This window comes from Pongo abelii, chromosome 14 (assembly GCF_028885655.2).
Source record: "Pongo abelii isolate AG06213 chromosome 14, NHGRI_mPonAbe1-v2.0_pri, whole genome shotgun sequence".
Classification (NCBI taxonomy): Eukaryota; Metazoa; Chordata; class Mammalia; order Primates; family Hominidae; genus Pongo; species Pongo abelii.
The window spans coordinates 116,925,207-116,952,204 of NC_071999.2; the positions used below are offsets into that span (position 1 = coordinate 116,925,207).

At 46.5% G+C, this 26,998-nt stretch overlaps 1 protein-coding gene across 6 annotated transcripts in view; it reads right to left on the reverse strand.

Moving 5' to 3' along the window:
• Positions 1-26,998, reverse strand: part of CARS2 (cysteinyl-tRNA synthetase 2, mitochondrial) — a 72,738-nt gene that overhangs the window by 27,300 nt on the left and 18,440 nt on the right. For all 6 annotated transcript variants that reach the window (XM_054529227.2, XM_054529225.2, XM_024231042.3 and 3 more), the window contains 4 exons: positions 20,779-20,850; positions 20,553-20,658; positions 15,794-15,877; positions 8,566-8,695 (listed from right to left, as the gene is read on the reverse strand). In XM_054529227.2, coding sequence (XP_054385202.2) covers positions 8,566-8,695; positions 15,794-15,877; positions 20,553-20,658; positions 20,779-20,850 — 392 coding nt within the window. The remainder of the gene's footprint in view (positions 1-8,565; positions 8,696-15,793; positions 15,878-20,552; positions 20,659-20,778; positions 20,851-26,998) is intronic.

Here is a 26,998-nt window from a genome sequence, read left to right on the forward strand (position 1 = left end):
GTGGCGGGCGCCTGTAGTCCCAGCTGCTTGGGAAGCTGAGGCAGGAGAATGGCGTGAACCTGGGAGGCGGAGCTTGCAGTGAGCCGAGATTGCACCACTGCACTCCAGCCTGGGCGACAGAGCGAGACTCTGTCTCAAAAAAAAAAAAAAAAGATTTTTACATCTTAGCCATGGGTCGTCTCAGGGTAACTCTAACGTTCCCTGCAGTTCAAATGCTGTGAAGGAGACTGTGGGACCAGGACTAGGGAGGGGACGGGAGGGGCCTCATTTGTATTTGGATGGGCAATTCTCCCTTCCGAAGATCTGAAGCCAACACAACGATGTGCAAGTTTCACAAGCTGAACTATGGGGCCACCACCTTCACTATGCTAGTTTCGCTCCTGATCTCTACGTTACACCTAGTTTAAAATCAGAGAAGGCTCAGAAGGAACAACAGCAATGGTCTCTTCATTATTTAATCTTTCAACAAAAATAAGAATTTCACATAACATTATATTTGAAACTCACTAAATGTTTTCTACGTGCTTTAGAGAAATTATTTGAATCTAAAAAATGAATCTGCAACCCAGTTTATATGCCATAGTCTGCTATTAAGTATTGATAAACACATAGAAGTAAAGTGTGACTGGTGACTGGACATTTTTAATTTTTTAATCAAAAGTCAGGCCCATGCTTCCTACTAACAACAGAGTTTGAGGTCTGAGGAATGACGGAAGCGTTTCCAGATGAGCCACATAACCACAGTGCAAGTGGGTGGGGGCTTAGCAGAAAAGGGAATCTCTTTCTGGGTCTTAAAGAAGACCCACCAAAATTTAGATAGGCAGGTTGTGGGGGACAAGGCCTTCCCTCCTGGTAGAATGGGGCGACCCTACTCGGGGCTGAATACTCAAGCAGTCTGGGGGTCCATGAATGGAGCAGAGTCCTCGTGTGGGAGATAATTATCTCCAGCCAAACCCCCTCTACACCCAGCCAGGAAACACATCCCGGATACAATGCCCACAGGTTTTGGGGTGACTGGATTTATCCATCTGAAAATCTCTGATGTAGCTAATAGCTTAAAATGTTTACCTTAATCCTCCTTTCCTGTGTTTCTAATTTTTTAAAACTGTTCATTAAAATAAATATTGGCTATCAAGTATACTAAAATCCATGAGTTAACAGTGATTTTTTTAAAACCCGTTTCTAGTGCCGTTTCCAAGATGGCCGAATAGGAACAGCTCCAATCTACAGCTCCCAGGATGAGCGACGCAGAAGACGGGTGATTTCTGCATTTCCAACTGAGGTACTGGGTTCATCTCACTGGGGCTTGTCAGACAGTGGGTGCAGCCCACGGAGTGTGAGCCGAAGCAGGGTGGGGCATCGCCTCACCTGTGAAGTGCGAGGGGTCGGGGAATTCCCTTTCCTAGCCAAGGGAAGCTGTGACAGATGGTACCTGGAAAATCAGGACACTCCCACCCTAATACTGTGCTTTTCCAATGGTCTTAGCAAACAGCACACCAGGATTATATCCCACGCCTGGCTCGGAGAGTCCCATGCCCACGGAGCCTGGCTCACTGCTAGCACAGCAGTCTGAGATGAGCTGCAAGGCAGCAGTGAGGCTGGGGGAGGGGCGTCACCATTGCTGAGGCTTGAGTAGGTAAACAAAGTGGCCAGGAAGCTTGAACTGGGTGGAGCCCACCGCAGCTCAAGGAGGCCTGCCCACCTCTGTAGACTCCACCTCTGGGGGCAGGGCATAGCTGAACAAAAGGCAGCAGAAACTTCTGCAGACTTTGAAGAGTAGTGGTTCTCCCAGCACGGAGTTTGAGATCTGAGAATGGACAGACTGCTTCCTCAAGTGGGTCCCTGATCCCCGAGTAGACTAACTGGGAGACAACTCCCAGTAGGGGCTGACTGACACCTCATACAGCCGGGTACCCCTCTGAGACGAAGCTTCCAGAGGAAGGATCATGCAGCAACATTTGCCGTTTTGCAATATTTGCTGTTCTGCAGCCTCTGCTGGTGATACCCAGGCAAACAGGGTCTGGAGTGGACCTCCAGCAAACTCAACAGACCTGCAGCTGAGGGTCCTGACTGTTAGAAGGAAAACTAACAAACAGAAAGGACATCCACACCAAAACCCCATCTGTACGTCACCACCATCAAAGACCAAAGGTAGACAAAACCACAAAGATGGGGAGAAACCAGAGCAGAAAAGCTGAAAATTCTAAAAATCAGAGCGCCTCTTCTCCTCCAAAGAAACGCAGCTCCTCACCAGCAATGGAACAAAGCTGGACAGAGAATGACTTTGATGAGTTCAGAGAAGAAGGCTTCAGACGAGCGGTAATAACAAACTTCTCCGAGCTAAAGGAGGATGTTTGAACCCATCATAAAGAAGCTAAAAACCTTGAAAAAAGATTAGACGAATGGCTAACTGGAATAAACAGCGTACAGAAGACCTTAAATGCCCTGATGGAGCTGAAAACCATGGCACAACAACTACGTGATGCATGCACAAGCTTCAGAAGCCGATTTGATCAAGTGGAAGAAAGGGTATCAGTGATTGAAGATCAAATGAATGAAATGAAGCAGGAAGACAAGTTTAGAGAAAAAAGAGTAAAAAGAAATGAACAAAGCCTCCAAGAAATATGGGACTATGTGAAAAGACCAAATCTGTGTCTGATTGGTGTATCTGAAAGTGACAGGGAGAATGGAACCAAGTTCAAAACACTCTTCAGGATATTATCCAGCATAACTTCCCCAACCTGGCAAGGCAGGCCAACATTCACATTCAGAAAATACAGAGAACGCCACAGAGATACTCCTCGAGAAGAGCAACTCCACGACACATAATTGTCAGATTCACCAAAGTTGAAATGGAGGAAAAAATGTTAAGGGCAGCCAGAGAGAAAGGTCGGGTTACCCACAAAGGGAAGCCCATCAGACTAACAGCGAATCTCCTGGCAGAAACTCTACAAGCCAGAAGAGAGTGGGGGCCAATATTCAACATTCTTAAAGAAAAGAATTTTCAACCCAGAATTTCATATCCAGCCAAACTAAGATTCATAAGTGAAGGAGAAATAAAATCCTTTACAGACAAGCAAATGCTGAGAGATGTTGTCACCACCAGGCCTGCCTTACAAGAGCTCCTGAAGGAAGCACTAAACATGGAAAGGAACAACCAGTACCAGCCACTGCAAAAACATGCCAAATTGTAAAGACTATCAGGGCTAGGAAGAAACTGCATCAACTAACGAGCAAAATAACCAGATAACATCATAATGACAGGGTCAAATTCATACATAACAATATTAGCCTTAAATGTAAATGGGCTAAATGCTCCACTTAAAAGACAGACTAGCAAATTGGATAAAGAGTCAAGACCCATCAGTGTGCTGTATTCAGGAGACCCATCTCACGTGCAGAGACACACATAGGCTCAAAATAAAGGGATGGAGGAAGATCTACCAAGCAAAAGGAAAACAAAAAAAGAGCAGGGGTTGCAAACCTAGTGTCTGATAAAACAGACTTTAAACCAACAAAGATCAAAAGAGACAAAGAAGGCCATTACATAATGGTAAAGGGATAAATTCAACAAGAGCTAACTATCCTAAATACAGGTATGCACCTAATACAGGAGCACCCAGATTCATAAAGCAAGTCCTTAGAGACCTACAAAGAGACTTAGACTCCCACACAATAATAATGGGAGACTTTAACACCCCACTGTCAACATTAGACAGATCAACGAGACAGAAAGTTAACAAGGATATCCAGGAATTGAACTCAGCTCTGCACCAAGTGGACCTAATAGACATCTAAGAACTCTCCACCCCAAATCAACAGAATATACATTCATCTCAGCACCACATTGCACTTATTCCAAAATTGACCACATAGTTGGAAGTAAAGCACTCCTCAGCAAATGTAAAAGAACAGAAATTGTAACAAACTGTCTCTCAGACCACAGTGCAATCAAACTAGAATTCAGGATTAAGAAACTCACTCAAAACCACTCAACTACACGGAAACTGTACAACCTGCTTCTGAATGACTACTGGGTACATAACGAAATGAAGGCAGAAATAAAGATGTTCTTGGAAACCAATAAGAACAAAGACACAACATACCAGAATCTCTGGGACACATTTAAAGCAGTGTGTAGAGGGAAATTTATAGCACTAAATGCCCACAAGAGAAAGCAGGAAAGATCTAAAACTGACACCCTAACATCACAATTAAAAGAACTAGAGAAGCAAGAGCAAACACATTCAAAAGCTAGCAGAAGGCAAGAAATAACTAAGATCAGAGCAGAACTGAAGGAGATAGAGACACAAAAAACCCTTCAAAAAATCAATGAATCCAGGAGCTGGTTTTTTGAAAAGATCAACAAAATTGATAGACTGCTAGCAAGACTAATAAAGAAGACAAGAGAGAAGAATCAAATAGACGCAACAAAAAATGATAAAGGGGATATCACCACCGATCCCACAGAAATACAAACTACCATCAGAGAATACTATAACACCTCTATGCAAATAAACTAGAAAATCTAGAAGAAATGGATAAAATTTCTGGACACATACACCCTCCCAAGACTAAACCAGGAAGAAGTTGAGTCCCTGAACAGACCAATAACAGGCTCTGAAATTGAGGCAATAATTAATAGCCTACCAACCAAAAAAAGTCCAGGACCAAACAGATTCACAGCCAAATTCTACCAGAGGTACAAAGAGGAGCTGAGTACCATTCCTTCTGAACCTATTCCAATCAATAGAAAATGAGGGAATCCTCCCTAACACATTTTATGAGGCCAGCATCATCCTGATACCAAACCTGGCAGAGACACAACAAAAAAGGAGAATTTTAGACCAATATCCCTGATGAACATCGATGTAAAAATCCTCAATAAAATACTGGCAAACCAATTCCAGCAGCACATCAAAAAGCTTATCCACCACGATCAAGTGGGCTTCACCCCTGGGATGCAAGGCTGGTTCAACATACGCAAATCAATAAACGTAATCAATCACATAAACAGAACCAAAGACAAAAACCACATGATTATCTCAATAGATGCAGAAAAGGCCTTTGACAAAATTCAACAGCCCTTCATGCTAAAAAGTCTCAATAAACTAGGTATTGATGGGACATATCTCAAAATAATAAGAGCTATTTATGACAAACCCACAGCTAATATCATACTGAATGGGCAAAAACTGGAAGCATTCCCTTTGAAAACTGGCACAAGACAGGGATGCCCTCTCTCACCACTCCTATTCAACATAGTGTTGGAAGTTCTGGCCACGGCAATTAGGCAGGAGAAAGAAATAAAGGGTATCTAATTAGGAAAAGAGAAAGTCAAATTGTCCCTGTTTGCAAATGACATGATTGTATATTTAGAAAACCCCATCGTCTCAGCCCAAAATCTCCTTAAGCTAATAAGCAACTTCAGCAAAGTCTCAGGATACAAAATCAATGTGCAAAAATCACAAGCATTCCTATACACCAATAATAGACAGAGAGCCAAATCATGAGTGAACTCCCATTCACAACTGCTTCAAAGAGAATAAAATACCTAGGAATCCAACTTACAAGGGATGTGAAAGACCTCTTCAAGGAGAACTACAAACCACTGCTCAATGAAATAAAACAGGACACAAACAAATGGAAGAACATTCCATGCTCATGGATAGGAAGAATCAATATCGTGAAAATGGCCATACTGCCCAAGGTAACTTATAGATTCAATGCCATCCCCATGAAGCTACCAATGACTTTTTTCACAGAATTGGAAAAAACTACTTTAAAGTTCATATGGTTTAAAGTTCAAAAAAGAGCCCACATTGCCAAGACAATCCTAAGCCAAAAGAACAAAGCTGGAGGCATCATGCTACCTGACTTCAAACTATACTACAAGGCTACAGTAACCAAAACAGCATGGTAGTGGTACCAAAACAGAGATACAGACCAATGGAACAGAACAGAGCCCTCAGAAATAACACCACACATCTACAACCATCTGATCTTTGACAAACCTGACAAAAAAAGAAATGGGGAAAGGATTCCCTATTTAATAAACAATGCTGGGAAAACTGGCTAGCCATATGTAGAAAGCTGAAACTGGATCCCTATCCTTATACAAAAATTAATTCAAGTTGGATTAAAGACTTAAATGTTAGACCTAAAACCATAAAAACCCTAGAAGAAAACGCAGGCAATACCATTCAGGCCATAGGCATGGGCAAGGACTTCCTGACTAAAACACCAAAAGCAATGGCAACAAAAGCCAAAATTGACAAATGGGATCTAATTAAACTAAAGAGCTTCTGCAAAGCAAAAGAAACAACCATCAGAGTGAACAGGCAACCTACAGAATCGGAGAAAATTTTCACAATCCACTCATCTGACAAAGGGCTAATATCCAGAATCTACAAAGAACTTAAACAAATTTACAAGAAAAAAAATCAAACAACCCCATCAAAAAGTGGGCGAAGGATATGAACAGACACTTCTCAAAAGAAGACATTTACGCAGCCAACAGACACATGAAAAAATGCTCATCATCACTGGCCATCAGAGAAATGCAAATCAAAACCACATTGAGATACCATCTCACACCAGTTAGAATGGCGATCATTAAAAAGTCAGGAAACAACAGGTGCTGGAGAGGATGTGGAGAAATAGGAACACTTTTACACTGTTGGTGGGACTGTAAACTAGTTCAACCATTGTGGAAGATAGTGTGGCGATTCCTCAAGGATCTAGAACTAAAAATACCATTTGACCCAGCCATCCCATTACTGGATATATACCCAAAGGATTATAAATCATGCTGCTATAAAGACACATGCACACGTATGTTTACTGCGGCACTATTCACAATAGCAAAGACTTGGAACCAACCCAAATGTCCATCAATGATAGACTGGATTAAGAAAATGTGGCACATATACACCATGGAATACTATGTAGCCATAAAAAAGGATGAGTTCATGTCCTGTGCAGGGACATGGATGAAGCTGGAAACCATCATTCTGAGCAAACTATCACAAGGACAGAAAACCAAACACCACATGTTCTCACTCACAGGTGGGAATTGAACAATGAGAACACTTGGACACAGGGTGGGGAACATCACACACCGGGGCCTGTCGTGGGGTGGGGAAATGGGGACGGATAGCATTAGGAGATATACCTAATGTAGATGAGGAGTTAATGGGTGCAGCACACCAACATGGCACATGTATACAGATGTAACAAACCTGCACATTGTGCACGTGTACCCTAGAAGTTAAAGTATAATGAAAAGAAAAAAAAAACAATTCTACAAATAGGAAACATATGCACGGTTATTCACTAGGGAGATCTGTAACAGTGAAACACTAGGAACAGTCTCAATGTGCAGCCGGGTACCCTGCTGCCTGCAGAGGGTCAGGCCACACAAACCAGCACCACAGTAACAAACTAACCGTGGGCCAGGTGCGGTGGCTCACACCTGTGATCCCAGCACTTTGGGAGGCCAAGGCGGGTGGATTACCTGAGGTCAGGAGTTCAAGACCGGCCTGACCAACATGGAGAAACCCCGTCTCCACTAAAAATACAAAACTAGCTGGGGTGGTGGCGCATGCCTGTAATCCCAGCTACTCAGGAGGCTGAGGCAGGAGAATTGCTTGAACCTGGGAGGTGGAGGTTGCGGTGAGCTGAGATCGCACCATTGCACTCCAGCCTGGGCAAGAAGAGCGAACCTCCGTCTCAAAAAAAAAAAAAAAAAAAAACAACAACAAAAACACGAAACTAACTGTGGCGAGCCCCATGGGCAGCTGTGCAGCACGGGGCACGGGCGATATGGTGTCTTTCACACACCCCACCCAAGGTGCCCCTGGCTGCGGGCAGAGCCACAGGGTGTGGACACCTGAGGTTTGTCCAAAGGGGACCAGGGGGAAGGTGGAGAAAGCTCTACTGAGAGGCAGAAACCAGGACAGAGAGGGTGTTTCCAGAGTAGGGGATGCCATAGTGGGCCAGGAGAGCAGTGTCATGTGACTGAGTGGGGGCGGCAGACAGCCACAGTCCCGGGCAGACAGCGGGAAGAGGAGCTTTGGTGACAGAGGATCCACATGAGGGTGGCTGGAGGGGACTCCAGGAAGATCTGGGAGGAGCTGGAGATTTCCACCACAGAGCACCCTGGTGTGTGAGCTGCCTGAGCTAGAAGAGCTGGAGGGAAGGCGGAGAGGGATTTGGGGGCTAGAGAAGTGTGAAGCGAGGAGGGATGTAGGTGCAAGCACTCTCCTCCAGGGCCCCGAGCACCAGCCACTACAGAGAAGGGTGAGGGAACAGGGCAGCTGCAAGTGTGAACCAAAAAGCCTCTCCAGTAAACGGAGGAAGTGCCGAGGTCAGGAAAGCTTGATGTCATGGGTTTGGTTCGCCCCCTTCCATGGCCTGTCACACTCCAGCAAAAATCTCTTCCCAAAAAACCACCCATGAGCACACGTGCCAGGCTGCACCTGCTCCCATGCACATCCTCTGCTGCCCAGAGCAGGCACCAGGGGAACTTGAGCCCCAACCCCCACGAAGCAGCAGGCACCTTACCTAGCGATGGCAGAGCACTCGATGTGCCAGCCCGGCCTCCCGGGTCCCCAGGGAGAGGCCCAGAACACCTCCTGGGGTTTGGCTGCCTTCCACAGGGCGAAGTCACTGGCATGACGCTTGTCAGAGTCCGCTGCAGATGACAAATGGTACATCAGTGGGAAGAAGCTCAGTCACCCCACCACAGATGCTCAGACATTCACCCCCACCACAGAAACCCAGACAGTCACCCCCACCATGGAAACCCAGACAGTCACCCCCACCACGGAAACTCGGACAGTCACCCCCACCACAGAGACCCAGACAGTCACCCCACCATGGACACGCAGACAGTCACCCCACCACAGAAACCCAGACAATCACCCCACCATGGAAACCCAGACAGTTACCCCCACCACAGAAACCCAATCACCCCCACCATGGAAACACAATCACCCCACCACAGACATGCAGACAGTCACCCCACCACAGAAACCCAGACAGTCACCCCACCACGGAAACCCAGACAGTCACTCCACCACAGAGACCCAGACGGTCACCCCACCATGGACACGCAGACAGTCACCCCACCACGGAAACCCAGACAATCACCCCACCATGGAAACCCAGACAGTCACCCCACCACAGAAACTCACAGTCACCCCCACCACAGAGACCCAGACAGTCATCCCACCATGGACACGCAGACAGTCACCCCACCACGGAAACCCAATCACCCCCACCATGGAAACACAATCACCCCACCACAGACACGCGGACAGTCACCCCACCACAGAAACCCAGATAGTCACCCCATCACGGAAACCCAGTCACCCCACCACGGAAACCCAGACAGTCACTCCACCACAGAAACCCAGACAGTCACCCCACCATGGAAATATAATCACCCCACCACGGAAACATAATCACCCCACCACGGACACGCAGACAGTCACCCCACCACGGAAACTCAGTCACCCCCACCAGGGAAACCCAGACAGTCACACCACAGAAACTCAGACAGTTACCCCACCACGGAAACCCAGACAGTCACCCCCACCACGGAGACCCAGACAGTCACCCCACCACGGACACGCAGACAGTCACCCCACCACGGAGACCCAGACAGTCACCCCACCACGGACACGCAGACGGTCACCCCACCACGGAAACCCAGACAATTACCCCACCATGGAAACCCAGACAGTCACCCCACCACAGAAACTCAGACAGTCACCCCCACCACGGAAACCCGACAATTACCCCACCATGGAAACCCAGACAGTCACCCCCACCACAGAAACACAATCACCCCACCACGGACATGCAGACAGTCACCCCACCAAGGAAACTCAGTCACCCCCACCAGGGAAACCCAGACAGTCACACCACAGAAACTCAGACAGTTACCCCACCACGGACACGTAGACAGTCACTCCACCACGGAAACCCAGACAGTCACCCCCACCATGGAAACTCGGACAGTCACCCCCACCACGGAGACCCAGACAGCCACCCCACCACGGAAACCCAGACAATTACCCCACCATGGAAACCCAGACAGTCACCCCCACCACGGAAACATAATCACCCCACCACGGACACGCAGACAGTCACCCCACCACGGAAACTCAGTCACCCCCACCAGGGAAACCCAGACAGTCACACCACAGAAACTCAGACAATCACCCCACCACGGACACGCAGACAATCACTCCACCACGGAAACCCAGACAGTCACCCCACCACGGACACGCAGACAGTCACCCACCACAGATGCCCAGTCACCCCACCACGGAAACCCAGACAGTCACCCCCACCACGGAAACCCAGACAGTCACCCCCACCACGGAAACCCACAGTCACGCCACCACGGAAACCCACAGTCATGCCACCACAGAAACCCAGTCACCCCCACCACGGAAACCCAGACAGTCACCCCCACCACGGAAACCCACAGTCACGCCACCACGGAAACCCACAGTCATGCCACCACAGAAACCCAGTCACCCCACCACGGAAACCCAGACAGTCACCCGACCACGGAAACCCAGGCAGTCACCCCACCACAGACGCCCAGACAGTCCCCCCTACCATGAAAGCCCAGACTGTCACCCCACCAGGGAAGCCCAGGCTGTCACCACCACCTCACCCCCATCACAGAAGCCCAGATAGTCACCCCCACCAGGGAAACCCAGCCAGCCACCCCGATGGAAGCCCCTCCAGCTGCCGGTGGGCAGCACGCCCCACGCTGTGTCTCTTTGAAGGAGCCTGCACTTCTCGCTCACTCCTGTTTCACCCACGTGAGGGACAGGAGCACAGGCAACACTTTCATCTCAGATGCACCAGCGCACAGGGAGAGCTGGGTGGCCGGGAACCCTCAGAGGCTCATTTCTCAGGAATGTACTGTGGACCGGGTGGGGTTTTCCCATTTTTCCTTATTCTGTCTTACGAGAAATGCTCTGCTTATCAGTAACTGAGTTTCAGGGTTGTTTTTTCCAAAAAAAAATACTAATCACACAGAGTGAAAGGTGCGTGATCCTGTCAGGTAACGCAGCTGGTGGACCCGAGTCTCTGAGCAAGGTGCCTGTCACCGTGTGGCGAGGCTGCCAGTGGCACATGCTCACCAAAACCCGCTGTCCCATCTGCCCAGGACAGGCACATCCCTTGTGCACAACGTCCCAATATCACCCTTTCCACCCGGGAGCACAGACACAGGCGTCTATCACCTTTGATGAATTTAAAGGCATGCAGACACAGATACTTTTTCTGGGTCATACTGGACAGGCTATGTTTTCATTACTAGTCATTTTAGTAAGAATAACATCCTCTGGGCACCCAAGCAAACAGAACAATTCCTACATAGTGCGTGGCAAATGAGAGCATCAATAACACCTTATGCCGAAGGAAAATACTTAAGGACAGAAAATGCGGCCAAGGACTGTATTTCCAGACAAACTGACTTTGAAGTAGAAGGCAGCACACTATCATCCACAGGCACAAATTCAGGGAATACTGTCCCCGAGAAAGGGCTCTTCCTTCAGAAAGTGCTGGGGAATAAGCTTCAAAAACAACAGGTAAAAAGCAGACCTGCAGACGCTGGGAGCGGGGAGAGTGGACGGGGCTGCAGGAGGCAGTGCAGGCGGAGGCTGGGCACTCCGACATATGGACACGCAGGGCAGGGAGGAGGCACATGCATGGGAACCTTCTAACCGTGGTCAAGCCTCGGGCAGGGCTGGTCCATGATGGACTATAGCAGGTGGACACCCACTGGGTATCCTGTCACACCTGGTGTCCTTAAAGGATAGGACTTGCCACAGGGGAAAAGGGAACCACACATGTGAACAGACAGAGGGGTTAATGAAACCCCGTGGCCCTGAATTTGAGTATCAGTGTGACCTACGGAGCAGATGCGTTCATTACCTCAGTCTACGGGAGAGGCCAGGAAACAATGACAGATGGCAACAATGACAGATGGCAACAATGACAGATGACAACAATGAGTATCCGTGGTGCCCACGCTGTGTTCTCAAAACACCATTTCCCATTAAAAGTAAAATGGGAGCTGGCGCGGTGGCTCACACCTAGAATCCCAGGACTTTGGGAGGCTGAGGCGGGTATATCACCTGAGGTCAGGAGTTCGAGACCAGCCTGACCAATATGATGAAACCGCGTCTCTACTAAAAATACAAAAATCAGCCAGGCGTGGTGGCAGGTGCCTGTAATCCCAGCTACTGTGGAGGCTGAGGCAGGAGAATTGCTTGAGCCCGGGAGGCGGAGGTTGCAGTGAGCTGAGATCGCGCCATTGCATTCCAGCCTGAACAACAAGAGTGACATTCTATCTCAAAAAAAGAAAAGAAAGAGAAAGAAAGAAAGAAAGAAAAAGAAAAAGAAAGAAAGGGAAAGGGAAGAAAAGGGAAGAAAGAAAAGACAAGAAAAGAAAGAACAGAGAAAAATGGGGCTTCCAGGAGAAACAGCTTATTTTAAGATGAGCCAGGAATATCTTACCATATCAGATAGCCACAAAACTATCAACTACAACAGGGCTGAGTGTAAGGGACTCGGGAGTAGCTCCTACCAGCAAAAGAGGCGGCAAGCCGAGGCTCAATACGTGACGGCAGCAATAGATTAAAACGGCACGTGCACTGAAGCCCACGAGCTCTCAACAATGAAAGAACATGAACTAGTCACCGCCAGAGAAAGATATGGAAGCCAACTCCTTATTTTGAAAACTGGTAAGTTAAGGAAAAGGTCCTGCCTTTCTTATACAAACTGTACCACTGAGTAACCAGATGACAGTCTGCCTGTATAAAAGTATTCCAGCAAATGCGCCAGGCGCGGTGGCTCACACCGATAACCCCAGTACTTTAGGAGGCTGAGGGGGGTGGATCACCTGAGGTCAGGAGTTCAAGACCAGCCTGGCCAACACAGCAAAACCCCATTTCTACTAAAAATACAAAAATTAGCTGGGTGCGGTGGCGTGCCCCTGTAATCTCAGCTACTCTGGAGGCTGAGGCAGGGAGAATTGCTTGAACCTGGGAGGTGGAGGTTGCAGTGAACCGATATCATGCCACCGCACTCCAGCCTGGGCAACAGAGCGAGATTCCATCTCAAAAAACAAACAAACAAAAGGTATTCCAGCAAATAAAGCAGAATGGGAGTCGCACCACCGTGCAACCTCTTTTTGTAGTGAAGGATCTAAGCCTAGAGCGGCAAGGGCTGCTGACACACAGATAGGCAGAGCCCTTACGTGTCTCCTGGTGAGGAATACACCATCTACAAAGTAGCCTTCTCCAGAAACTGGATTAAGCCTCTACATTTTGCAGAAAACACACAGGACAGAGGGAAATGTTACAGACACTCCAAAACTCAGAGCAAGCGAAACCCCACTGGGGGAACCGTGAGACACATGACGTTTCTCCCTCAAACGAGCAACAGGGGGAAACAGCCAGGGGAGGAACACATGGACTAAAAACAAGAAGACACAAATAGAAAACAGCTAAGGCTAAGTGTCGTGTTAAGGGACACGTGTTTGGGCAATAAACCCACTCAGAAAAATGAGGAGGTGGCCGCTGTCAGAGTTAGGGCAGTAGTTGCCCCCAGGGCAGGGCAGAGAGGCTGGCAGGCAGGGCAGGGGAGGCTGGCGGCCAGGGCGTGGGACCCAGAGGACTCAGGTGCCTTCATTCCCTTGCCATTGTTGTCTCCTTCCACTAGGGGGTGACCGCAGGGTCTCCACTGAACACACATTCACTGAGCTGGGCATTTTTGTTTGTTTAGTAGAGACAGCAAGGGGTAATCACTACATTGCCCAGGCTGGTCTTGAACTCCCAGCCTCAAGCGATCCGCCCACCTTGGCCTCCTAAAGTGCTGGGATTACAGGTGTGAGCCACCATGCTCAACCAAGCTGGACATTTTTTAATGGTGTTTTCTATTGTTGCGTTATTACAACAATTTAAATTGAAAACTAAAATACAACACCATTGCTTTGGAAATAACATACACTAAGGCATTAAAATTTTTTTTCACCATATGTAAAAATGGTGGTTTTATTATCTTTGTTTTGTGTAATTCTATTTCCTAATTTTGTACCATTATAAATTATATAAATATGTTGCTTTTGTATAAGAAAATATTTTTTATTTTAAAAAGCACTGCTGTGAAGATGTGGAATGACAGGGACTCATTCCTCACTGGTGGGGATGCAAAATGGTGCAGCCACTCTGGAAGAAGCTGGGCAGTTTCTTACACAAATAAGCCTCTTTTCAGAGGACCCAGCATTGTGCTCCTTCGTATTTGCCCAAATGAGCTGAAAATCTGCACGTGGATGTTTACAGCAGCTTTATTCATAATTGTCAAAACTCAGAAGCAGCGAAGATGCCCTTCAGTAGGTGAGTGGGTAAGCTGCTGTAAATTCAGACACTGGGATGTGACTCAGTGTTACAGAGAAACGAGCTCCCAGCCATGAAAAGACATGGAGGAAAATTACTGTGTTTTCCTAAGTGAGAGAAGCCATTCTGAGAAGGGTGCACAGTGTATGACTCCAACTATATGACATTCTAGAAAAGGCAAAACTAGAGACTGTGGAAAGACCAGTGATTTCCAGGGATGGGAAAGAGGGAGGGATGAGCAGACAGACCACACAGGATTTTACAGGGCAGTGCAAGTATCCTGTGTGATGTTGTAACGGTGGAAACATGTCACTATACATTCACCCAAACCCAGAGCACACAGCGCCGAGAGTGAACTCTGATGCCAACTCCGGTCTCTGGACAAAGCTGATGCATCAATGGTGGGGGATGCTGACAGTGTGGGGGGCGGTGTGGAGGGTAGCAGGTAGACAGGAGTTCTCCGTACCTTACTCTCAAATTTGCTGCGAAGCTAAAATGGCTCTAAAAAAACAAATCTATTAAATAAATAATTTTAAAAAACCTTCCTGATGCCAGAATATACAACTCTCAGAAACCTCTCCTCCACATGTGTAAGCAAAGCCCACACGGCCTGCTGGTGGCCACGCCTCACACGTGGATGATGTGGGCGTCTGTGTTCCGGCCCGTGCGGGGAGCGGGACAGGACACCACGGCGGGGGAAGGAAAGAACCTGAGGGGTCAGTGCTACGGATGGTTAGGATTCATCGGCACAGTTCATGGGGCAGAAAGACAGTGCCTAAAACCAGAAATACCTTGAACAATCTTTGGGGTCTGTCCCTGTTATTCTTGTTTGATTCCCTTAAACAGTATCCTTTTCAAATTATTTTAAATTTAGTTCCATATACTGCGCTTACTATTTCTTCTCCATAAAAATGTTTTGACCTAATAACTCCCTGGAACAGAATAGAGCAAGGAAGAGATTCAAACAGATTGGAAGTTTAACACATAGTAAGACACGTATGGGAATTAAATGTACGGTAACAGCAAAACACAGAAGAATGCGAAAATACGACGTACGTGTATGAGGTTTTCACGTGCACTGAAAACCCTGGGGAGGAAAAAAGAGACGGTGACCAGCACTGTCTCCAGGGACTGGAGCCAGGCACGCTGGGGGTGGGGGTGGACGCCCCCCACTTGCCGTTTGAACTTTATGCCTCACAAGCTGGAGCCACCGAGAAACCACATTAAATTTAAAACACAGCTGTGACCCGGGTACGGCCAGTGTCTGAGCAAGTGGAGGGGTCTGTGCTCCAGATCTCATCTCCCCAGAGCTGAGACCCGAGGCAGAGGTCAGGGACCCACAGGGCTGAGCCCGGCCAACCCACCTGCCTCTCCGACTGGACCAGGGACCACGCTGACCAGTTTGCCATACTTGTCTCCTCTAGACTTCAGATCAAAGTAGACATTGCCTGTTTATAAAGACAATTATGAATTCATCACTTCTCAGTCTGAATATCAGCATATTAACAAGCTTAACATCTAACAAGTAATTAGAATTTAAATACAGAACATAGCATTTGGCCCCCATATACATATATAGTATTTACATTTTTATAGACAGGGTCTTGCTATGTTGCTCAAGCTGGAGTGCACTGGTACAATCACAGCTCACGATAGCCTTGAACTCCTGGGCTCAGGCAGTCTTCCCACCTCAACCTTCCCAGTAGGTGGGGCTACAGGAGTGACACCATGCCTGGCTTAATATATTTGTTAACCAGAATTAAAAACAATACTATATGATAAATGCATGATTTGGACACATCATGAATACACAGATATGAAAGTGAAAACACAAATGTAAGTTCTCTGTAAACTATTGAGACAAGTATTTAATCAGAAAAAAGAAAAGTGTTATCACTGACCTTCATTTAGATCTTGTGCTTTGTGTTACACACCAGCTAACAAAGACACTCTTTCTTTACTTTATGTTACACACCAGCTAGCAAAGACACTCTTTCTTTACCCAGTCATCTTCTAAAACTACCTTTTTACTCAGATTGAAAACATCATCTGGCTGGGTGCAGTGGCTCATGCCTCCAATGTCAGCACTTTGGGAGTCTGAGGCAGGAGGATTGTTTGAGCTGAGGAGTTCAAGACCAGCCTGGGCAACATAGTGAGACCCCATCGCTACCAAAAAAACACACAAAAAATCATCTGCATACTGAAGTGTCTGTGAGGCTGAGCGCCAAGGTCCGCTTTGCAGACTGAGGTCAGAACCTTCGCCAGAGCCTCCTGCAAGCCTGGGCTGCCCTTGCCCCTTCCACCACAAAGCCTAAGAAAGCAGAGCTGGGAAGGAGGCGCTCAGTGTGGGAGCTTTGTCAAGAAGAAAGCGCTACCAACCCATGCTCCAAGGCTGCCAGGCTGCAGCCGCTGTGTGTTCCAGGCCATGTGTCTCCCTAGGAAGGAGGCAATGCTCATCCGGGCTGTGACTATGGCCATTCTCAGTACCACAGATCCGCAGCCACCATCCAGCACCCTCCAACCACATAGCAGCATGTAGCTGTCCTCAGGGCCCAGGTGTGGGTGCAACTTTTAGCCTTTACAAAGTTTGAGTCTTCACATTCTTTTTTACTAATGCAGTTACTAATTTGCATCAGTACTGTCCTTACTGCGGACACTGGTCTCGGTAAGATCGAGGAAACTTTGCAACTGGCAAACACAAGCTGCACCCAGGACCTGCCTCATGTCCTCAGCCTGGATGTCCCCCTCCTGTCCTCTGGTTCATCCCCAGCACTGAGTGCCAACTTAGTGGTCAATCCTGAATGACCAGGGAGGACGCTGCAGGGACAGGGCAGGGTTTTCTGTTGAAACGTCACCCGGCTTTGTTTGCCCAAGCCACCCTGGCCTTTCCTCCCACCAGTGACCACTGTGCTCAGAAAACCCTGCCCTGTCCCTGCAGCGTCCTCCCTGGTCATTCAGGGTTGACCACTAAGCTGGCACTCGGTGCTGGGGATGAACCAGAGGACAGGAGGGGGACATCCAGGCCCTGGGAGCTGCTTTCTATGAAGTCAGAATACAAACAGTGCTTTAAAAGCGCTTCACTGGAGAGAAACCACTCCCTTAAATGGTGGAAACATTCCCCCTTCACTTTGGTTTATGTTATCAATTTGCTGAACAAATTGTTTTTCACCAAGAGTTCAAAGATCAAATTACAACCAAGCCCTTGTGGAACTGTCACAAAGTCCAAATTACTGGGGTTTGAGTGAATGTAAGTGTATTTTGAATTAATTATATTTATACTATCATTAAATTGTTTATAATAAAACACAATAACAAAACAACAAACAGCATTCATTCCTCAAGCCTGTGAAGATGAGAATCCCTAAAGACTCGTGAACATTCATCAGTTTATTCCTAAAATGGAAGCGCAGGCCCACATATCTTATTTCAAGTTACACGACAGCAAAAAATTAATTCCTGTGTTTTCTGGTGTAAACTCTAATTCAACCACCTAAGTCCTTTAAAAAAAGATTTTCTTGGGAGGCTGAGGCAGGAGAATTGCTTGAACCTGGGAGGCGGAGGTTGCAGTGAGCTGAGATTGCGCCACTGCACTCCAGCCTAGGCGACAGAGCAAGACTCTGTCTCAAAAAAAAAAAAAAAAAAAAAGTTTTTCTTTGAAACAAAATCTAAATATACCACATTAGAACAAGTAAAAAGCTACTTCCATACAGAGAGCCTACTGAGCAGATCCTCAGGGCCTCACGTGTTCATCTTACGCTCCAAGTAGGACCCAGGAAGGACAGGAACGTCCAGGGCAGTGCTTCATGCTTTCTGACTCATTGCAACAAACATTCAATACCTGCCTATCTTCAGCCATGGGCTGGATACTCTAAGGCATCATTCAATAAAGCAAAAGGTTTTTATGGTCTGAGAATTTATGATCTAGATGGGGAAAAAATATGAATACATTAAACAGCAAACTATGGCAGTGCAGAACCGGCTGCCAAATGGTACAGCAGAGATATCAAGGCTGAGAAAGTAAGTTCACTTTCAACTGTGCTAGGTGAAGGAGAACTTCATGGAGAGATGAGGCTGTGGTCAGGGTTTGCGGCCAGGATGGGTGGGATTTAGTTCAGATTTATGGCGATGCTTCATCACCAAAGCAGCAAAACAGCAGGACGCCAGCCTTGCCTGGGGGCCACCAGACAAAGATCAGCATCCGCAAACCAACGAAACCACCTGCAGTGAGCAACATGCAAATCTAAACACAGACTGCTCCACAGGAAAACTGACCTGTCAGAGTCTTGAAAGAGTCTACATGTGCTTACCCAGAAAAAATGAAAAAAAAAAAAAAAAAAAAAAGAAAGGAAAAAGAAAGAGGAGGGGAAAAAGTGAGGAGACTAAACCAACAAATGCCCATGCAGCACATGCCCTGGGGACAAGTGAGTATATTTAATACGCAGAGGACACGCGAAGCTAGCCAGAAAATCTTCATCGTCTTAGGTCTGACCATGACATCTGGACTCCTTTTATGCAGAGATGCATGTTGAAGTGTCACGCCTGACACGACTGAACATCTGCAACTCATGCTTTTTTTTTTTTTTTTTTTTTTTTGAGATAAGGTCTCGCTCTGTCTCCCATGCTGGTGTGCAGTGGGACAATCATGGTTCACTGCAGCCTCGAATTTCCTGGGCTCAATCTATCCTCTCACCTCAGCCTCCTGAGTAGCTGAGACTACAGGAGCACGCCACCATCCCTAGCTAATTACCTCAGCCTCCTGAGTAGCTGAGACTACAGGAGCACGCCACCATGCCTAGCTAATTTTTATATTTTATTTTTGTAGAGAAGGGGTCTCTCCATGTTGCCCAGGCTGGTCCTGAACTCCTGGACTCAAGTGATCCACCTGCCTCTGCCTCCCAAAGTGCTGGGATTATAGGTATCAGCCACCACGCCCAGCCCTGCAACTCACTTTTTTATTTTTATTTTTTGAGACAGAGTCTTGCAATGTCACCCAGGCTGGAGTACAATGGTGTCATCTTGGCTCACTGCAAACTATGCCTCCTGGGTTCAAGCAATTCTCACGCCTCAGCCTCCAGAATAGCTGGGACCACAGGCATGCGATACCAGGCCTGGCGGATTTTTTGTCATCTTAGTAGAAACAAGGTTTTAACATGTTGCCCAGGCTGGTCTCAAATTCTTGGCCTCAAGTGATCCACCCGCCTCCACCTCCCAAAGTACTGGGATTACAGGCGTTAGCCACCACGCCTGGCTCTGCAACTCACTTGTTTTTTGGGGGAGGGGTGGGTGGGGGGACGGAGTCTTGGTCTGTCACCAGGCTGGAGTGCAGTGGCATGATCTCGGCTCACTGCAACCTCCGACTCCTGCAACTCACCCTTAATGGCCTGTGAAAAAACGATAGCCAAACAGACGGGGGTGACCTGGGCTGACTTTTAATAAGAAGAGAGCAGGTCCCTGGAGGTACTGTGTTTGTCCCCAACTTTTTGTTAGGAAAATACCTAAACAAAGATGAAGTAACACCACAACAAACACCTGTACACCTACCACCTAGATTCCACGACTGTTACCAAGACTAGCTGTCCAGATGTTCCCCTCTCCCCGTGACTGGAAAAGATTTTTAGAAAGAACTAATTCAACCATTTCGCAAAGAGACACAATATTGTAGAAAACCCCACAACAGCTTTGCTGTTGGAATCGTATCAAGACAGACAGTAAATTTTAGTATGTTCCTGCAACTCATAAATACATCCAGTTTCTCCAAATCCCAGTAATGTTTTAGTTTTAAGAACATAAACCAGCTGGGCACAGTGGCTCACGCCTGTAATCCCAGCACTTTGGGAGGCTGAGGCAGGTGGATCACAAGGTCAAGAATTCGAAACCAGCTTGGCCAACATGGTGAACCCTCATCTCTACTAAAAATAAAAAAAAAAAAAAAAATGTAGCCGGGCATGGTGGCACGCACCTGTAGTCCCAGCTATTCAGGAGGCTGAGACGGGAGAATCACTTGAACCAGGGAGAATCACTTGAGCTGAGATCGCACCACTGCACTCCAGCCTGGGTGACAGAGTAAGACTCAGTCTCAAAAAAAAAAAAAAAAAAAAAAAAAAAAAGGAACATAAACCCTACCTTTTGCCGTTGAATAAGCGTGCCCACGAGCAATGATTCCTTCAATGAAAGAAATTATCTGAGGAATATTTTCGGTTACCCTCAGGTACACTGTGGGTGGGAGAACCTGCAAGGAAGTGGAGACGTGACCGTGTTTCCCTTGTGAGAAGTACAGGTCAGCCAGCACCAGCTGTCACTGCTCACGCCTGTCACCCTCATGGCAGGAACAACCAGCCCCACACTTTACCTTCAGGGCTGCCATGTCCTGCTTGAAGTCTTCCTCATAAAGACTGGCGAGGGAAGCAGGGGAAATATTCATCTGCAGAAGGATTAGATGTGCACGTTAACGAGTCTGGGGCATTCGCAACAGAACCACCCAGCCACAAGAAAGCCCACCTGCACAACACGACAGCAAATGTACCCCGGCCACCTCCGGTGCCTCGGCCTCGGTTTGCCCCTGCCCACTTGCCAAAGAGGGGGAACTCATTTTAGGTACTGAACTGTTACTAGTAGCTTAGCTAGAAAAAAAGGCTTATTGACCTTGTCTTCTGGTTAGAGAAGAAATAATGTCACAATTTCCATTATATAGTAAAAAACCAGCTGGGTGCAGCGGCTCACGCCTGTAATCCCAACACTTTGGGAGGCCAAGATGTGAGGATCGTTTGAGCCCATGAGGTTGAAGCTGCAAACAGCCATGATCGTGCCACTGCAATCCCATCCTTGGCAACAGAGCGAGACACCATCTCCGAAACAAAGATAAAAATAAAGTAAACTAGAAAACAAAACATACCAAGGATCCTCCACTTTTCTAAGACAAGGGCAAAATCATACTAGTCTAGTCTGTATGATAAGAAACTATGTTCCTATCCTATCCCTTAATCCTCAGGAGAAAAAAAAAATAGTCAAAAATATACTAAAGAGGAGGCTGGGTGTTGTGGGTCATGCCTATAAATCCCAGCACTTTGGGAGACTAAGGCAGGTGGATGACATGAGGCCGGGAGTTTGAGACCAGCCTGGCCAACATGGTGAAACCCTGTCTCTACTTAAAATACAAAAGTTAGCCAGGCATGGTGGCGCACACCTGTAATCCCAGTGACTCAGGTGGCTGAGGCAGGAGAATCGCTTGAACTCAGGCGGTGGAGGTTGCAGTCAGCCAAGAAGGTGCCACTGCACTCCAGCCTGGGCAACATAGCAAGACTCTGTTCCAAAAAAAAAGAAAGATTAAAAAGGAATCTCTAAAGAAATATTTTGAAAGTAATTTAACACACTACAACTGGGATTTAATGGAGTACTCATTCCTTTGGGTCCCATGGCTGGGTTTCTGGAGATAGATCACCAAAACAGTCCAATCAATTCCGAATGTGGGGGCCTTGGGGGCATATATCTGTAGCCCCTGCCACATTATCCAAGGAGGCTGGGACACAAGACTAGGTTTGCTCATGTTATTTCATAATTTCAATGAAAAACTCTACATGAACAGATGCACAAGATGCTGTGAAGCTCTGGAATGGAGCCGGGCATCATAACTGCCGGTCCTGCTCAAGTGGCCCTTGGGCCTCCCAAGCCCAGCACCTGCCACCTGCTAGTCTCCCCGAGCTGCTCCACGCAGCCTAGGGAACCGAGTCTCCCCATTTCACAGGTGAAGGAATTACCACTCCAGAATACTGAGAAACTTTCTCAAGCGCAACGCCACACGTGGGGCCAGGTCCCAACCATGTGACCCTGAGACCCAGGGCTCTGAATGGCACAGTCAACCCAGAAAGCCCCACCAAAGAATACTCACTGAAGAAAGCAAGCTGGTGAACTATGCATTGCTACCCAGGTGTTGTTTACGCTTTGGAGTCTTGGGCAAATCAATAATCAAACCTCTTGGCCTTCGGTTACTTTACAGCATGGAGATATTCTACCTAATAATCCCTTAGACTGCTAGAAGAACCACTGTGTATATATGGGCGGGACAGCTTTGTAAAAGAAAACATTACATAAATATCACATTAAAGAGAGAAAATACACAGCACCTAGCACATAGCTGGTACTCCAAAACATTTCAGCCCCTCTCCTGCGGTATAGCTTTGTGGCAAAGCAGACCTTTACAACAATAAATCAGTTAATGTATGTCTATTCAGGGGACAAAAGACCAAACGAAAAAACCCAAAAGTACTGTGTTTTCTTGCCGCTTCAGAAGTCTCAAATTCCATGCAATTTTGGGCCTAAAGATCAGTGGGGTGGCCGGGTGCGGTGGCTCACGCCTGTAATCCCCACACTTTGGGAGGCCGAGGTGGGCAGATCACGAGGTCAGGAGATCGAGACCATCCTGGCTAACGTGGTGAAACCCCGTTGCTACTGAAAATATAAAAAATCAGCTGAGCGTGGTGACAGGCGCCTGTAATCCCAGCTACTCGGGAGGCTGAGGCAGAATTGCTTGAACCCAGGAAGTGGAGGCTGCAGTGAGCGAACACTGCCCCACTGCACTCTACACTGGGTGACAGAGCGAGACCCTGTCTCAAAAAAATAAAAAATAAAATAATAAAGATCAGCAGGTTGCTTAATCTATATTTTTCTGCAGAGGTAATTTATTGCCAGGAGAAGTCAAATGGCATAAAGGGGTGCCCAGACTTGGCTTTCCTCCCAGAAGGAAAATACTGTGACCAGTTTTCCCACAAGCATGAACGTGGTTATATATATACATTTGCATCTTTTTCTTGGAATCCCCAAATGCAGCCCGTTCCACACTCTGCTCTGTGCTGCTGGCTTCTCTCCCTCACAGCACACAGAAGCCTGGGGGTCCGTCATGCTGGACACACTGAGCTGCCCCGCTCCCTCCAAGGTGGCCTCTACTCCCCCTTGCAGATGTGTCGCTACGTGCTTACCCGGTCCCGTCCCGATGCACATCCCATCCTCACCACTACAAACACAACTGTGCACCGGTCACTTCGCAGCAGCCCAAGTGTGCCTGTGAGCTACACTCCTAGGCGGGACACAGAGGGCACAGGCTCATGGACTTGGCCGCTCCTGCAAGCTGCCTTCCAGGAAAGCTGTGCCAGCCACACCCGACCAGCAACACCTGGAGGTGTCTGTCTTCCTCTGCCCTCACCTGCAGGGTCAGCCAACTTTCACGTGGTGTCAGTGTGACAGCTGACAAGTGCTTTGCTCTTTAAGCTTTTACCTCTTTTATTTTGAGCAAATCTGAACATCTCGCATGTTTAGGAACTATCTGCGTTAAATGTCCTGTAGTTATCCACGCCTGTGTTTCTATTGAGTGGTATAGGTCTTTTTCTTATTGGATGTTAGGAATTCTTTTTTTTTGAGACAGAGTTTTGTTCTTGTCCATGCTGGAGTGCAATGGTGTGATCTCAGCTCACTGCAACTTCCGCCTCCCGGGCTCAAGCGATTCTCCTGTCTCAGCCTCCCAAGTAGCTGGGACTACAGGCACACGCCACCATGCACGGCTAATTTTTGTATTTTTAGTAAAGACGGGGTTTTGCCTTGTTGGCCAGGCTGGTCTCGAACCCCTGACCTCAGATGATCCGCCTTCCTCGGCCTCCTAAAGTGCTGGGATTACAGATGTGAGTCACCGTGTCAGGTGAGAAGTATTTTTATATTAAAGAAATTAACATTTTATCGCTGATATAATTTCCATTTTTCCACAGTTTTTCAACTTTATGGTTGTTTCATGAAGTGTAAAAACTGTCATTTTTATACTTAGCAATCTTTCATATTTCTGAATCTTTTCTCATAAATGGCTTCTGGATTTGGAAACATACTTACAAAGCCTTCCCCAATATGAGGCTATCCAATTTGCCTTGGGGTCTCTCTTATATTTAAATCTCTGACCTGCCTTGAATGTGGCTGTGAGGCCTCTATCCACCTCTGGCTTGATTTTCTCCAGATGACCCCAGCTGCCAACACTCTATGGAATAATCCACCTCCCGCCCCCACTGATTTGAAATGCCTTCTTTTATCGTAAAACAAACTCCCATTAATTGTCAGGGCTGTTTCTGGACTTTTTGCTGTATTCCATCATCTGTTTATGCATGCTCTGTACAGGTGTTTAATTTCTGCAGGCTTTAAAGCCACAGATAACAGATCAGTGGATGCTTGGACACCAGGGGGTTAGGGGGTGCAGGGAGGAATCCCGAGGGGCACAGACACAGGGGTGATGGATGCGTCCACAGGGGCACCCCAGGCCAGCATTTGGCAAACTGCACCTTCCTGAATAATACATGCAATCTATTGTAGGTCAATCCTACCACATAAAGCTGTGCAGAAGAAAAAAATATATGATATATATGAAATATATATATATGATATATATGAAATATATATATATGATATATATGAAATATATATATATGATATATATATGAAATATATATATATGATATATATATGAAATATATATATATGATATATATATGAAATATATATATATGATATATATATGAAATATATATATATGATATATATATGAAATATATATATATGATATATATATGAAATATATATATATGATATATATGAAATATATATATATGATATATATATGAAATATATATATATGATATATATATGAAATATATATGAAATATATATATGATATATATGAAATATATATATATGATATATATATGAAATATATATATGATATATATATGAAATATATATATGATATATATATGAAATATATATGATATATATATGAAATATATATGATATATATATGAAATATATATGATATATATATCATATATATATGAAATATATGATATATATATGAAATATATATGATAATATATGAAAAATATATATGATATATATGAAAAATATATATATGATATATATATGATATATATATGAAATATATATATATATGAAAACAAAAACCTTCTATAGCTTTTAAAATGTTTTCATATTTGGTGGCCAGGGGCAGTGGCTCATGCCTGTAATCCCAGCAATTTGGGAGGCCAAGGTGAGTGGATCACCTGAGGCCGGGAGTTCAAGACCAGCCTGGCCAACATGGAGAAACCCCGTCTCTACTAAAAATACAAAAAATTAGATGGGTGTGGTGGCACATGCCTGTAATCCTGGCTACTCGGGAGGCTGAGGCAGGAGCATCACTTGAACCAGGGAGGCAGAGGATGTGGTGAGCTGACATTGTGCCATTGCACTCCAGCCTGGACATCAAGAGCAAAACTCTTGTCTCAAAAAAAAAATTAATAAATAAAATAAAATAAAAGTTTTCATATTTGATAGGGCTAGTCCCTCTCAATATTTGTCTCTTATAGACTTTTCCTATTCTTCCTTTTTTTTTTTTTTTTTTTTGCTATTCTATATGAACTTTAGAATTAATTTATCTAGACCAGCCTGAGCAACCTGGCAAAACCCTGTCTCTGCAAAAAATACAAAACAATTGGCCAGGCGTGGTGGCATATACCTGTAGTCCCAACTACTTGGGAGGCTGAGGCAGGGGGATCACTTAAGCCCGGGAGACGGAGGCCGCAATGTCCAAGACTGTGCCACCACACTCCAGCTTGGGCAACAGAGTGAAACTCTGTCTCAAAAAAGGAATTAACTGGCCGGGCGCAGTGGCTCACATCTGTAATGCCAGCACTTTGGGAGGACGAGGTGGGCAGATCATGAGGTCAGGAGTTCGAGACCAGCCTGACCAACATGGTGAAACCCCATCTCCACTAAAAATACAAAAATTAGCCAGGCGTGGTGGCGGGTGCCTGTAATCCCAGCCACTCGGGAGGCTGAGGCAGGAGAATCACTTGAACCCAGGAGGTGGAGGTTGCAGTGGGCAGAGATTGTGCCACTGCACTCCAGACTGGGTGGCAGAGCGAGACTCCGTCTTAAAAAAAAAAAAAAAAAGGAATTAATTTATCTAGTTCAGAAGGAGACAACATATAAACACACAAGCACACACACTTTAAAGGCTCATCAGGTAGGATACACCCCAAATACCCAATACTCCCTTCTCTGCACGTGGCTTCTCCAGCACCAACGGCCCAGTCCTCGAGGACATGGCTCACAAATGCTACAATGACAAGGAGTTGTAAGTGGAATACCCACCTACTACTGCTGGTGCTGGGGAGAGAAAACTTACATTCTTTTTTTTTTTTGCGACAGTCTCACTCTGTCGCCCAGGCTGGAGTACAGTTGTGCAATCTCAGCTCACTACAAGCTCTGCCTCCCGGGTTCACACCATTCTCCTGCCTCAGCCTCCCGAGTAGCTGGGACTACAAGCGCCCGCCACCACGCCCGGCTAATTTTTTGTATTTTTAGTAGAGATGGGGTTTCACCGTGTTAGCCAGGATGGTCTCAATCTCCTGACCTCGTGATCCACCCGCCTCGGCCTCCTAAAGTGCTGGGATTACAGGCGTGAGCCGCTGCGCCCAGCTGGAAACTCATATTCTAAAAGTCAAACTGCTTCCTACATTTAACCTGAAACATATGATCATTCCTCA